The 14,859-nt window shown below is 45.5% G+C and overlaps 1 protein-coding gene across 2 annotated transcripts in view; it reads right to left on the reverse strand.

Moving 5' to 3' along the window:
- Window positions 1-986: 986 nt before the first annotated feature.
- The window catches only part of ano8b (anoctamin 8b), a 48,152-nt gene continuing 34,279 nt past the window's right edge, over window positions 987-14,859 (reverse strand). The window contains exons 16-18 of one of the 2 annotated variants that reach the window (XR_010521040.2): window positions 14,532-14,642; window positions 2,934-6,251; window positions 987-2,852 (exon numbers count right to left, since the gene is read on the reverse strand). Coding sequence is in view for 1 of the 2 variants with exons in the window: in XM_065241818.2 (XP_065097890.1) it covers window positions 5,568-6,251; window positions 14,532-14,642 (795 nt within the window). In the remaining variant the exon portion in view is untranslated. Of the gene's footprint in view, window positions 6,252-14,531; window positions 14,643-14,859 lie in introns of both variants that reach the window. The other variant, XM_065241818.2, reaches the window with a different exon arrangement.

Raw genomic sequence — 14,859 nt, forward strand, 5'->3', positions numbered from 1 at the left:
TTTGCTTTATACTCAATGTTAATAGAATTTTGACAAAAAAAAAAAAAATTGAATTTTAGGACCACAAAACCAGTCATAAGGGTCAATAATTTATACAGTACATCATTTGGAGGTTAAATATATACGCATTACATTGATTGGGTAATATTTGGTCGAGAGACAACTGTTTGAACGTCTTAATATTGAGATAACTGCCTTAAAATTGTCCAAATGAAGTCCTTGGCAACATACATTACTAATGATAAATACATTTTTGATATATTTATTGTAGGTACAAAATATCTTCATGGAACACGATCTTTACTTGATAGCCTAATGATTTTTGGCCTTAAAATGATTGAATTAAGTTTTTTAAAAATGATATTAACATTGGTTAAAAATAATTTCTTTTCACAAAAACTCGATTTAATTTTGTGGAACCTGTGTCCATAATTGAATTACGTAGATCCAACAAGGTTTTTTCTATCATTTGGGACCAGTGGTTTTTTCAGTGTATTTTTGGCTATCGCTACAAATATACCTGTGTTACTTATGACCAGTGTTGGGGGTAACACATTATAAGTAACGTGCATTATGTAATAATATTACTTTTCTAAAGAGTAAAGTAACGCATTACTTTATAAATGTACATATTAATATTTGAGTTACTTTTTTAAAAAAGTAATGCGAGTTACTTTTCAGTTTAATTAATTAGATGTAAAAAAAACAATGTACTGCATTAAACTCACATATTATCATAGATTTATCGACATTTTTGCGATGGAAATATGCAATTTCTGAATGCAGAACTTCTCAGTCATAAAAGCCACCTGCAAGGCCTTGTAACACAGTCTCACCCCATGGCGTCAATATTTGACGACACTTGACCATGCGTCAATATGTTGACGCGGAGGGTATACCTTTCGCGTCATTTTTTGACGAACTGGGGACTTCAATACTATTACGTCCGTTGCATTCTCTTTCCTATTTTCTTACCATTTTCGCGTCGGTTTAGGGTTAGATTACGCAAAATTAAACAGTGTACGCGAAATTAAACAGTTGTTACCTGGCGTTGGGGTTAGAGAGTTAGGTACGCGAAATTAAACAGTTGTCACCTGGCATTGGGGTTAGAGTTAGGTTTGGGTAGGGATGTCATTATGTAAATCTAACCCTAAACCGACGCGAAAATGGTAAGAAAATAGGAAAGAGAATGCAACGGACGTAATAGTATTGAAGTCCCCAGTTCGTCAAAAAATGACGCAAAAGGTATACCCTCCGCGTCAACATATTGACGCATGGTCAAGTGTCGTCAAATATTGACGCCATGGGGTGAGACTGGGTTGGCCTGAAAGAGATCAAACCTCAGCAAAGTTAGAAAAAGTAACGCAAAAGTAACTTAAGCATTTCTTTCCATGAAAAGTAACTAAGTAACGCAATTGGTTACTTTTTTGGGGTGTAACTTAATATTGTAATGCATTACTTTTCAAAGTAACTTTCCCCAACACTGCTTATGACTGGTTTTGTGGTCCAAGGTCACAAATTTGGTGGAAAGTACAACCGTCAGAAAATCACATTCTCAATTTAAGACCAAACCTAAATTCTTTAAGTCGTAAACGTTGTAAAGACATTTGCTTGACACCAGGTTTTTGTAGTAATGAATGAATTTGTCTGAACAATATGATGTATTACTATACTCAATGGTTTAATAAACATGTACTAAGCCAACGTAAGACATAAAACTACCCATTCCTGCCAAAATATTATTGCAACAACTTCTAGACAAATCCTGTCAACCAAAGAAAGAACATATGCATAGTTGTTTTCTATGAAACTAAAAACTAAAAATGTTAATTTTCAATTTCTTGTTGAGGCACCTCTCATATCTTTATAGACTTGCACCAAAAAATAAACATATTCATAACCTCACACGAGTTCAACTGTATAAAAAAACTATAAAGGGTGTGACACTGTGTAATGGGGTCTGACAGCAACAACTGAGCACTCGAGGCTCTCAAATATTTTATTCTAGTAATATTTATCTAGATATATCTTTAAAAACATATTTATACTGCCTCCAAAGACAGTAACAGGTTTGAGAAACATTTATATGATCTCCATACTTCCAATTCGAATCACATGCTTAGCAGCCTGAAGTAAAATCATGTGAGACTTAGTATTTAAGTCAAAAAAACTTTTAAAACTGCATCTAAAGACAGAGGGATGTTTGTTTAATGAACATTTATATTTTTTCCAAACTCAAGCACATGCTTGGCAGCCTAGAGGGTTTTCACTTTAGAAAGGCGGTAAATATTAGTGTGGCTTATGTAAAAAAATATGTACGTTGAAGAAATTAAATTTGGCAATGATTAAAATCAAACTTACAGATAAGGCATGTATCTGTTTTTCTCATATGTAATAAATAAGTCAGGGTAGTACTCAGATTAATTAAGGCAACTACTTTAAATTATCAAATATTTAAAGGGTACCTATTATGCCAATTTTACAAGATGTAAAGTCTCAGGTGTGCCCAGAATGTGCCTGTAAAGTTTTAGCTCAAAATACCCCACAGATAATTTTTTATAGCATGTCCAAACACCCCTATCCGAATGGAAGCAAAAATGTGTGTTTGTTTAAACTTTAAATGCATATGACTAAAAGAGAGAATGAGCGCTTTCACTTAAAATAGATTTGATTCCTGTAAATACAGTCTGAGACATAAGTATGTCACTATTGAGATATGGCAGAAAGCGTACAACTCGCTGAGGGCTGAAACTATGGTAATGAAGGACTGTCAGTCAGTAACTGTGGGCGGGGCTTTATCAGTGTGATGTCACATAAACAATAGAATCAGAACAGCATGTCTAATGAGACTGCTTTGATTTAATGATGATTAAAAAAACGACTGGGTGACTTTTTTATTGTAGAGTGGTTGTTTTCACACACTGCCAACACACATCTATGTCCAAACACCTTGTAAACGTGGATTTTGCAAAATAGGTGACCTTTTAGTATAATGTCTATCCTTTTGTTTTCCTGTCATGGAACAGCCGCACAGCTCTTTTAAAGCTGGGATCATTCATATTGCAAAAATAATAACCAGTTTGAAAAAGATTACCTGAACCCTACCCTTAACTTTTGGTTTTGGTTGGTTGCTGGGTTTGGCTGGTCAGGATTCTTATAAAAAAAGTTAAAAAAAAATTATGGTTTATTTATAGTTGTCTGTGTGATATGAAATAGTTTAGTGGAGGTAAACTGTATATTGTAAGTAGAAAATTAGCTTAACAAATCAAAACCGAACAATAACTATAATATATGTGTGAATTATAGTGTGAAATCGAGAATGAGAGAAATAATAGCCAACATCTGCCGTACGCAGACATACACACCCCTCTCATGTTTAACTTGTTGCAGTTTACATTATTGATTTTTTTTCTCTTATTATTAGACATGAGAATATTGCCTTTTAGGAACTGTTATATTGTATGGACTTGACCACCTGTATTTTTTTTTTGCTTGTAAACTTGCTATTGCTCTACTGAACCAGTTGTTTTGTACACATACAAATGTTATCAGGCCTAAAATCACCCAAATGTGAAATTACATGACCGGTTTGTCACTTTGTTGCATTTTGAAGACTGCTATAAAATTTGCGGGAACCAACGTTTTTACTACTGTCAGCCTATTATGAAACTAGTATTTTAACATTGCACTTTAAAACTGTCAGAAACACAGCTCATGCATTCCTGTCTGGGTTACAGAAAAGGCAATGTGTATGGAAATCGAGTGGAAGAGTGGTCTTCTCAATTTGTTCTTCTGAAAAATACCAAAGCATTAACTGTTAAGCGTCAAATTCACTAAACAGCTTAACTGATATCTCACCGTGATCATGCGCCTTTTTCACATGCCAGTCATAATTCAACATATTCAACTTCATCATCCTTTTAGAGACCTGCTTCTTTATATGCAAATGAGGCTCATTATATATTCACAAATGTTAGTGCTGTTCGTGAAGGATGGAGGTTTGTTTTAAAGGTGACCTAGAATGATTGAACGGAGTTTTATCCTTGTTCTGTGATGTGACATGTAGACAAAAATGTTTTTGTTTGGGTCTGTAATGCCTTAGAAGCTTCCTAAAAACCTCTCTCAGATAGCTCTATTAGGGTGGGGGATTTTAAACAAGTGGTTTTGCACCTTTTTGGCTCCCCGTACTGGCTGAACTTGCAATCTCATTACTGATTGGCTGACATTGCTGCCACTCAAAAAATGTAGCCAATTATTTTAAAGTGGAGGGGCAGTGAGATGCCTGTGATGTCATAAGCATCAGTTTTTCAGATTGGGCCGTTTTCTGGCTGACATTTCTAAAAGAGGAATTACTATGAGACTGAAATGTTTAGCATGTTTAGCACTTTTTGTATGTTCGTGAATGCAGGTAGACTACCATTATTCAACAAAGACAAGATAAAAATGGTTTTTCATTCTCTGTCCCCTTTAAAGTAAAAGATGTTATTTCTGAAAATATTGCCAGTCACATACACCGCAACTCTCATGTAAATTATGATCAACACCAATTTTGTGGCCGTGTTTGTGCCCGATTTCTATAATTTCTTCAGGCTTTATTTAGACAGGCAGCGGAAAGCAGATTTTCTGATATATCTGCCTTGAATATATTTGGTTGTTTAAGGTTAAACGGCAATAAAAACTAACAACAAAATCCAATTTTGGAAATGTGTTGCATGTGTTATTCACTGTGTGTTGAATTGTTAATGAGTAAACAACTTCAGCACATTTGTATAATGTATGAATGTGTAATTACAATAAAGCATTAGATGGATATGTTGTTTGAGGAACCTAATTCAATTTCTCACCACAGCGAGATTTCATGATGGGCATAAAATTTAAACCTTTCTGTCTTCGTCTTTCCACAGTGTAGCTATTCTCTCGTTTTGTGTCGCTCAAGTATTATGGCAACCAATGTCAATATACTGGATACTGTAATTATTTCTTATTTCATTACGTGCAAGCTGGAAAATCAGTCCTAAAGTTTGATTTTGAGAAAAAGAGCGAACTTTGTTGCAGTGTGAACAAAGCCTTAGATGCTAAATCTATTCAGTCAATGTGTGCAAATAAACTGTATTATCATTGGCCACAGTTTGTTTTTAGTGAATTCCCCCTTTTTTAAAGGGATAGTTCGCCCAAAAATGAAAACTGTGTCGTTAATTATTCACCCTTATGCTTTTACAAACCTGTATGAGTTTCTTTATTCTGTTGACCACAAAAGAAGATATTTTGATAAATGATGGTAAGCACAGACTTTCATACTGTAGTATGAAAAACAAATACTATGGAAGTCAGTGGGTACCGTCTATGATCAAATTATCTTCTTTCATAATCAACAGAATAAAGAAACTTATGAGGGTAAGTAAATGACGACATAATTTTCATTTTTGGGTGAACTATCCCTTTAACTCAATGAACAGCTCCCAGATCAGATCTCGCAAAGCCTCATAAACCTCCTACCTTTCATTTCCCTGCCTCTGTGTTACTAAGTAGTTTCTCACACTGGTGCTTTTTTGGAGATTGTGTTCTTGTTACATTTTAGAGCCTGATGGCTCAGCATCGGATGAGGATCCATTCTCCCCGTTCTCTGTACAGGGGGATGGGATTTCATCCGGAACCCCATTGAGGTCGGACTTTGTGGTCGGTTTGTCCTGCGTCTGTCCCCCATCCCCTGGTTTTGAGGGCTGAGCCCCATTTACGCACGCCCCTCCTTCTGACTTCCCAAAGTTAAAGAGTTTACTGGGGTTGAAGGACTTGTTGGGGGATTGTGACCTCTCCAGGGGTGGAGGAGCTACTGATGCGCTTGTGGAAGCAGTTGCTGCTTCTTTCTTATTCTCGGGAGACTTCAGGAACTTGAAGCTGAGGAAACCCGGTAGCTTGGGCTCGTTCCCTGTGGGCGACTGTGGAGAACGGGCTGTGCCGGAAGAGAACTTGCTTTGCAATGGGATGATCTGCTTCAGTTTCATGACATTGTTGTTGCCGAGAAGTGAGCTGGGTCGCTTGGGCTTTTCCCCGCCAGATGCCCCTCCACCACCCCCAGATCTGGATTTCCCACTTTGGCTCTTGTCGTGATGGTGGTCGCTACCTCCGGAGTCCGAACGTCCGTCGTCCCGATCGCGGCGGGCCTGATACTCCGCCTGACGTTGCCGCTCCTCTTCTTCGCGCTTCCTTCTCTGCTGCTGCTGGAAATGCTGCTGCGCTTGACGCTCGTGCTTCTGAAAACAAAAACAGTGGACTCAAACTGTTACACTATCAACTAGATTTGTACTAGACTTGATTCCAATTTCTTTTTCCGCTGGTGGGTGCTCTGCACAACGTCACACAAGTTGCTTAGCAACGGCAGACGCTAAGGGAGCACCCAAGCGCTTTGGAAAGGAAGAGAAAAGAAAAGCGACACAGCTGCGTTTTCCGCAGGGATTAGATACGCAAAATGTGAAGTGCCTCTTTTTTTGGCTTATTCATCAAAGCATTGTAGATATTACAACTCACAAGATCCACCAATCAAAGAGGCTCCCAAATTTCAAAAGCGTTTTTGATTCAAATTGAGCATATCTGGCAGTTTTCCATGGGAGCACCCACAGAATCTGTGCCTATGGTTAGTGGTGGTTGTCTGTTCAAAAGTTACAATGGTGTGTTAAAGGAAAAGTGGCTATTGGGTGCTCAGTGTGTATTCAGTTGTTATGCTTGATCTGGGTGGTTGCTAAGGCATTGCTAAGTGGTTTCTAGTGTGCTCTGGGTGGTTTCTAAGGTGTTGCTAGGAGGTTTAGAGTTTTATATGTAATACCGAAGGTGTAAAGATGTATGCCCAAAATACCTAATCCTAAATTTGAACTAGGGGTGCACAATGTTTGGGGAACGTGATATTGGGTACTGATATTTAGGGCGCACTCACATTATCCAAACCAAACCATGCCCCAGCGGGATTGTCACCCCTCCCTACTCCCCCAGATGCACGCACTCACACTGTACTTCTAAGCGATCCGAGTCCGGGCGCGCTTTCGTCATTAAGATGCGATTGTTTTGAAAAAAGCAGGTAAAGTAAAGCGCTCTCTTAACACTGGAACCCACCGTAATGATAAGTCTGTGTTTTTTATTCAGAGTCATTTGGTGCGCGATTACAGAGCGCCCTCTCACATGTCATCATATTGCTTAATTGATGTGTCACGTGTGCAGCTCGGACATTCACGTTACCCCGCTGCTCGCAGCAAAAAGTTTTTACGGAGGCAGATGAACGTGAGTGGTCGCGCAACTGACGTCTTCACCTTTTGAATCGCGCTCAGGCGCGGAAGGCTGTGGTGTGAGCGCAATCGCGCTCCGGCCCACCTCTGCAACCCGGCCGCGGCGCGATTAAACAATCCGCGCCCGGGCACGGAACAGAGCGATCACACTAGTCAAACAAACCAGGCTTTGGGGGTCAAACGCGTCCGAGGGCGGTTTGGTTTGGATAGTGTGAGTGCGCCCTTAGTTCCCTTTCAGTCGGTCACTACGACGTCACGTCGTGACCGACGAATTGGGAACTCGCTTAGAGAGACCAATCTGCTTCGAATACTACTAAAACGCCAATGAACTTGGCATTGAGATATTTGCATAATGCTGGCGCCGCCCCGCCAGGTGCGTATATAAGCAGCAGGTGCAAATAGGGAAATTAGCTTTTATTCGCTTCGAAAGCCTGCAGTATCTGCTACTGAGAAGCTACTCTACTCTGTTGGGATCTGATTGCTGAAGTTGGTTGTACTAGCAGTACCACAGCGGACGCTTCGCTTATTCCACGGCTCTACATCTGTTTATTGTTTTGAGTTTAGTGTGTGCGTTGCCTTCCTGTGCGCTCATCAACTAAGCATCTGAGTGAATTTCCCTAAAAGAGTGATACGAGAGAGCTTTGTGCCTTGTTAAAGGCAGCCACTCTCTCGTATATTTCCGGACATCAGCGTCCTTTTCAGGATGGCTTTTCGTCCGTGCGATCTTGGGTGCGGCAAATACATGGGTCCGAAGGACGGTCACGAGCGTTGTCTTTCGTGTTTGGGCATCGAGCACGCAGAGGCAGCGTTCGCTGGGGGTAAGTGTTCTCACTGCGAGAGCATGTCCCTTGTGGATTTGCGGAGACGGTTGTCTTTCCTCCGGGAAAAGCGCAACCCTCGTCATGCGAGTGCTGAACGCCGCCACGGTGCGGCTGTGAAGCTCTCAAAGGACGACCTCCGCATCACTGTGCTGAGCCGGTCGGGGGATTCGTCCTCATGCTCTCAGCCTCCCCATCCACAGCCGGTTGATGTGCCGATGGAGACTTCAGCGTCGTGTTCTACGATGTCTCTAGAATCCATTGTGCCTCCCTCCGGGTCCACCGACGCCGCAGCATCCGAGGGTGGGCCTCCTCCCCCTGACGTGGACCCCGACGCCCTTCCTCCCTCTGGTCGGGTTGGGACGCCGGAGTTCGATCCAGAGATGGTGGCCGTGCTCGCTCGAGCGGCGGAGACCGTAGGGTTAGAGTGGGTTCCCCCCCCTCAGCCCGAGCCGTCCCGCCTGGATGATTGGTTCTTTGGAGCTGCCCGGGTGTCACAACCCTCTCCGCCGGTGCCTTTCTTCCCCGAGGTGCACGAGGAGCTGACTAGAACCTGGAAGTCGCCGTTTTCCATGAGATTACGGCCGTTTCAGCCCTCCCCCCTCACCTCCCTCACCAGCGGAGCCGCTAAGGGTTACACGGGGATCCCTCCCGTGGAGCGTGCTGTCGCGATGCAACTGTGTCCGGCTCACGCTCCCTCTTGGAAGGACCGCCCAACCCTCCCCTCTCGTGCCTGCAGACAGTCCTCCGGTTTAACGGGCGCTGCCCACCAGGCATGTGGAGAGGCGGCTTCAGCCCTGCACGCAATGGCGTTGCTGCAGGTTCATCAAGCGAAGGCCTTGAGGGATCTGCACGAGGGAGGACACGACTCGCCTGTCCTTTCGGAGCTCCGGGCTGCCACTGATCTGGCTCTTCGCGCTACGAAGGTGACAGCGCAGGCGATTGGTCGTGCCATGTCCACTATGGTGGTCCAGGAACGCCACTTATGGCTATGTCTGGCGGACATGTCGGATGCGGAGAAGAACAAGTTCTTAGACGCTCCCGTGTCCCAGGCTGGTCTCTTCGGTGAGTCGGTGGAGTCTTTTGCCCAGCAGTTCTCCGCCGCCCAGAAGCAGACGGAGGCGATCGCTCAGATCATGCCCCGGCGCAAGCGACCTGCATCTCGCCCTCCAGCGCCGGCGGCCCCGTCTGCTCCTCGCCGAGGGCGCCCTGCGGCGGCTGCCTCCACCCCCCCCACTAGAACATCTTCCAGGCCACGGAGGGGGAACAGCCGTCGGCAGCCCGCCCCGCCCGCCCCACCCGCTTCCCGTGGTAAACGGAGATCGAAGCGGCCCTGAGACGGGCGACCTGGATTCGGATGGGATCACTCTACGGGAGACGGTGATGGCATCGCTCCCTCCACCGGTAGAGGGCCGGGTGGAGAATCTTTGGTTTCGTTTTGTTCCGTTCCGCCGGCTTCTCAGCCGGCACCCACAAAACCACAAATAGAGTGCATTCCTATTCCTTCTCCAGGTCTCCAGAGGATCGAGAGAGATGTGAGCGGGCATTTACGTGCTCTTCCTCCCTCTCCTCTGTCGCCAGCGGGTGTCCTGAGGAGTTCCAGCTCTCCGCTGAGGAGTCGGGACCACCAGCACCCTCCTCGGAGTCTGTGCTCTCCGCTGAGGAGACCAGACGACCGTCACCCTCAGCGGGCTCAGGTCAGTGTCACACACACATACTGTAGATGCTTATGCTGTCACAGCAGACGCACCGGCAGTCCCACCTGTCTCGCTTCGCTGCCCCACCGCGGGTACTTCGGTAGTGTCGTTAATTCTCCTCGTACGGTGCCTGGGTGCTTGGCTTCAGTTCCCAGCCCGTTTCGTTGGGTTTTACGCACAATCCGCCTCGGTTACAAGATCCGGCACACCCCAAAATTCTCGGGCTTTCATTTCACTGTGGTGAAAGCGCCCGATGCACATGTACTGCGTGCAAAGGTCGATGTCCTGTTGGCGAAGGATGTATCGAGCCGGTCCCTCTTACCGAGATGATGATGATGATAGGGTTTTTCCAGCCTTTATCTCATAGTACCCAAAATACGCGGCGGGTTACGGTCGATTTGATTTACGCACCGGCTCTACAAAGGTGTTCTTTTGGACGATAACGCCGAGGCTCGTATTTCAATATTCAGATCGTTTGCAGCCTTAGACCTGTAAGACGTGTACTTTATGTGTCCATCTCCCCTCGCTTTAGACCGTTTTTCGCTCTGCGTCGTGGGGTGGGCATATTAATACTAAGTACATCATTCGAGCTGTCTCTCTCTCTCCGTGTCTCCATGTGCTAGTCACGGCTTTAAAATATCAGAGAGAGGGTTGTTCGCATTCTGCTTTTATGTACGTCGACTTATAATAGCCCGTTCTTGGCAGACGTGCGCGAACACAGAGTTAATGCTTCGGCATCTCGCTCGTTTATATCTTCAGGTCGACTGGGAAAGAGTCCTTTGCCCCGTGCAGAGGATCCTTTTTCTCAGTATGGAAATTAGACTCGATCGACTAAATGGCGTGTTTTACAAGAGCGCGCAACCAGTCAGTTCTGACTTGCCTCGGTTTAATTCGAGGGAAGTACGCGGTCCCTCTGAAACAATTTCAGAAGCTCCTGGACATATGACAGCATGCTGCGGCTGTGACACCGCCCGAGCTGCTTCATATGAGACCGCTTCAGCGTTGGCTTACGATCGAGTCTCGAGGAGAGCGTGGCGCACCGGCATACACCGTGTAAACATTACACCTGCGTGTCATTCCAACTTCCCCGTGGTAGACCCGGCATTTCCGATAGACAATGCCCCCTGAAAGGTCTCCTGGCATTCTGTAGCATGTATGCCCTTAGCACGGGATGATCGCCACGTATGACGGGCTTGCAGTCTCAGGGGTGTGCATAGCACCCCAACTGCCGCGAGCGGTGCGCTGTATATCTGGGACTTGTACGCTCCGCTATGGAGATGCGAGGGAAGGATGTATTAGCCGACACCAATAACATTGCGACTGTTGCGTTATTTACCGTTAAGGCGGTTTTGCGCTCTCGTCACCTGTCGCATCTCGCTCGTCATCTCCTCCTTTGGAGTCAGAAGCATCTGAGGTCCCTTCGTGCCATTCACATTCCGGGCTCGCTCAATACAGCAGCGGACGCGCTTCTCGAGCTGCGCGCCCCGGCGAATGGCGACTCCACCCCCAGACGGTCCAGCTAATTTGGAAGAAGTTCGGTTGTGCGTAGATAGATCTGTTTGCGTCGCCGGACGATACCCACTGTCGCCTATTTTATTCACTAACCGAGGGCAGCCTCGGCGTGGATGCGTTGGCACACAGCTGGCCTCGGGGGATGCGCAAATACGCATTCCTTCCAGTGAGCTTAATCGCACAGACACTGTGCAAAGTCAGGCAGGACGAGGAGAGCCTTTTATTAATCGTCCGTACTGGACGACTGGAAATTGGTTTTTCATAGTTAATGCTCCTCGCGACAGCCCTCCCTGGCGGATTCCCCTGAGGAAGGACTTTCTTTCTTAGGAAGGGGCACATTGGCACTCGCGCCCCGACCCGTGGGATCTCCATGTATGGTCGTTGAGCGCGTGCAAGGTTTAGGTGATTTATCGCAAACGGTATCTAACACCATCGACGCGGTTCGAGCACCGTCCACAAGACGGGCTTACGCGCTTAATGAAACCTTTTTCGTCACCTGGTGCTCTTTGCAATGCGAGGACCCCAGAGAATGCCCCATTAACATTGTGCTGTATATCTTCAACATAGGTTAGATGGTAGGCTGTCCCTTCGCCATTAAAGTTGATATCGCCGCTATTTCTGCTCGTCACTCACTCACTTATCAACGGCAGATCAGTTGGCCAGCATGATTTGGTTATTACACTATAAGAGGCGCTCGCAGGCTAAACCCCTCGCGCCCTCCTTCTATTCCTCCTTGGGACCTGTCCATGGTGCTGAAAGCCCTTCAGGCCCCCCCGTTCGAGCCTTTGCAGTCTGCGAGTCTGAAGCTTTTATCAATGAAAGCTCTGACCCTGCTAGCTTTGGCCTCAATGAAGAGAGTAGGGGATTTACATGCATTCTCTGTTGACGACTCGTGCCTTCAGTTTGGTCCTGCTGCCTCAAGCGTAACATTGAGGCCCAGACCAGGCTACGTGCCCAAAGTTCCCACGACTCCTTTCAGAGACCAAGTGGTGAGCTTGCAAGCGCTGCCCCCGGAGGACGCAGACCCAACCGTGGCTTTGTTGTGCCCCGTACGCGCACTGCGACTCTACGTGGATCGCACGCAAAGCCTCAGGACCTCAGACCAGCTCTTTGTTTGTTATGGTGGCCAGCAGAAAGGGAAAGCTGTCACTAAGCAGAGGATGTCTCATTGGATAGTTGATACTATCGCCCTGGCTTATAATCTTCAGGGTATTCCTTGCCCCTTTAATTTGAGAGCGCACTCCACACGGAGCGTTGCCTCATCTTGGGCTCTAGCTCGTGGTTCCTCGCTAACAGACATCTGTAGAGCTGCTGGTTGGGCGACACCTAATACGTTCATTAGATTTTACAGTGTTCGTATTGAGCCTGTATCCTCTCGTGTTCTTTCCTCACCAGGGGGAGCACGGAGAACAGTCTCACAGGTCGGCTTGCAGCCTCCATCTGATGCTTCATAACTGTGTCAGTATGGAAGGCCTTCAGAACAAAAATGCGTAATGGTTTGAATTGTTCTTCCTCCGCTGCCTTGGCAGCCTTTGTTGCGGAGCATTGGCTGTCAGCCTTCACTAGCTGCATCCTCGCGAACCTACGTGTTGGCTCGGGCTCCACATTGTGTCCCACCGGGTTCCTTTGTGAGTATTTTTCCGTGGGGTTAATCCTACTAGCCCACGTTTCCCTTAGCAGAGCACTGCTTTGCTTACACAGCCACGGCTGTCATTTTACCTCAACTACGGTTGACTTTCGCCCACCATTAACCCTTAAGACGGGTGGTGGCTTCCGCAGCGTTCCTATCCCGCTCAGGTAGGGCGCTTCCCAGTCGCTGGCACTTCTGTGGGGTTAAAGGAACATCTAGTGCCCGGCCTTCTGCCTTAAAACCTAATTCTCCTTATCCTTAAGTGGAACCGGAGGGCTTTACGCAGACACTGGAAGAGGTCAGCCCCTAGTGGCGTTTTGGTAGGGATTCCCAATTCGTCGGTCACGACGTGACGTCGTAGTGACCGACTGAAAGGGAACGTCTCGGTTACGGATGTAACCCTCGTTCCCTGAAGGAGGGAACGGAGACGTCACGTCCCGTCGCCACAGGTGCTGCCACCTGCTGTTACGGCCGGTCACACTTTCCGGCTTTCTCAGCGAATAAGAAGCTAATTTCCCTATTTGCACCTGCTGCTTATATACGCACCTGGCGGGGCGGCGCCAGCATTATGCAAATATCTCAATGCCAAGTTCATTGGCGTTTTAGTAGTATTCGAAGCAGATTGGTCTCTCTAAGCGAGTTCCCAATTCGTCGGTCACGACGTGACGTCTCCGTTCCCTCCTTCAGGGAACGAGGGTTACATCCGTAACCGAGACGTTTTTATTGTGGTACCCATAAGGGCCAGATTTACTAACAGCTTGCACCAGCGCAAACCATCATTTCGGCATTAAAGAACAATAACAACCACAAAGGTGTGGTCTAGTTATTTTTGCGACTGACCTTATTGCATATGCATTTCTAGGAGTTTCCCTGTCAGACGCAAAAATTATGGTCGGAGATTATTTAAATGATTCACGCAACGTGATTTACTAAGGTTTGTGTGTTATTACTGGTATTTGCGCCAATATTTAACGCCGAAAAAAAGCATGTCTTAAATCATTTAGCGCTTGAAAAGGCTGCAATTGTTGCTGATAAGAGAGACATCAGAGAGCGTGTGGAACAAGGCAGAGGATTTTTTAATATGTATCAGTTTATTTGGAATGCCAGAGGAACATATTATTCAAAAATATTGTTTGCCAAGCCATGTTATTTGTTTTTGCTGAAGTACATAAAAGAGGACTCACTAGCAGAAGTCACAAAATACCAGGTGTTTCAAACTTCTTGTAAACCTTTATTTTTTTGTCCTTCAGTTCTTTTGTATTATGGCTTTGTTAGCTGGGATGTCCGTGGTGCTGAACTCAAGGGCATTAGGCGTTAGCAGATCACTCGCACCTCATCAGCTCTGCTTATTTGCGACGCTGAACTATTTTGCGCTGCTCTTAGTAGATTGTGTTGGTCATTATGGAAATCAGCTGTTGCGCCTGTGTTATTTAATTTGCGTCTTTTTAGTAAATAACCCGCAGATATTAGCACTCCCATCTGTGCTTTTTTGGAATTGCGATCTCGCGCTAATTTGCCCCGTTTAGTAAATCTGGCCCTATATGTACTAAATACTGATCTGATATGTTTAAGCCATTCGGGGTCGGGGAAACAGTATTACCTTGAACGCCTCTTTGCGCTGATACTCCAGTTTGGCCATTTCTTCTCTCACCCAACTGGGGATGTCTGGTATTGCAATATGAATGACATATTTCAGTAGTACTGCAAAGTGCTGAAACAGAGAAAGAAGAACACAAGTCAAGGCCAAGATCGTTTTATTGTTACTTTTCTGATATGAGCTCACACAAGTTAGCAAATAGATGCTTTTTCAAAGCAGATCATACAAAAAACATTAATTTCTTGGGTGGGTGCCAGGGCAAAAGTATTACTAATTTGTGTTCAAAGTGGCTATTATTATGACTCTGACCAGTTGTGACATTTGAAGGTTT

This window comes from Paramisgurnus dabryanus, chromosome 14 (genome assembly GCF_030506205.2).
Source record: "Paramisgurnus dabryanus chromosome 14, PD_genome_1.1, whole genome shotgun sequence".
Taxonomy (NCBI): domain Eukaryota; kingdom Metazoa; phylum Chordata; class Actinopteri; order Cypriniformes; family Cobitidae; genus Paramisgurnus; species Paramisgurnus dabryanus.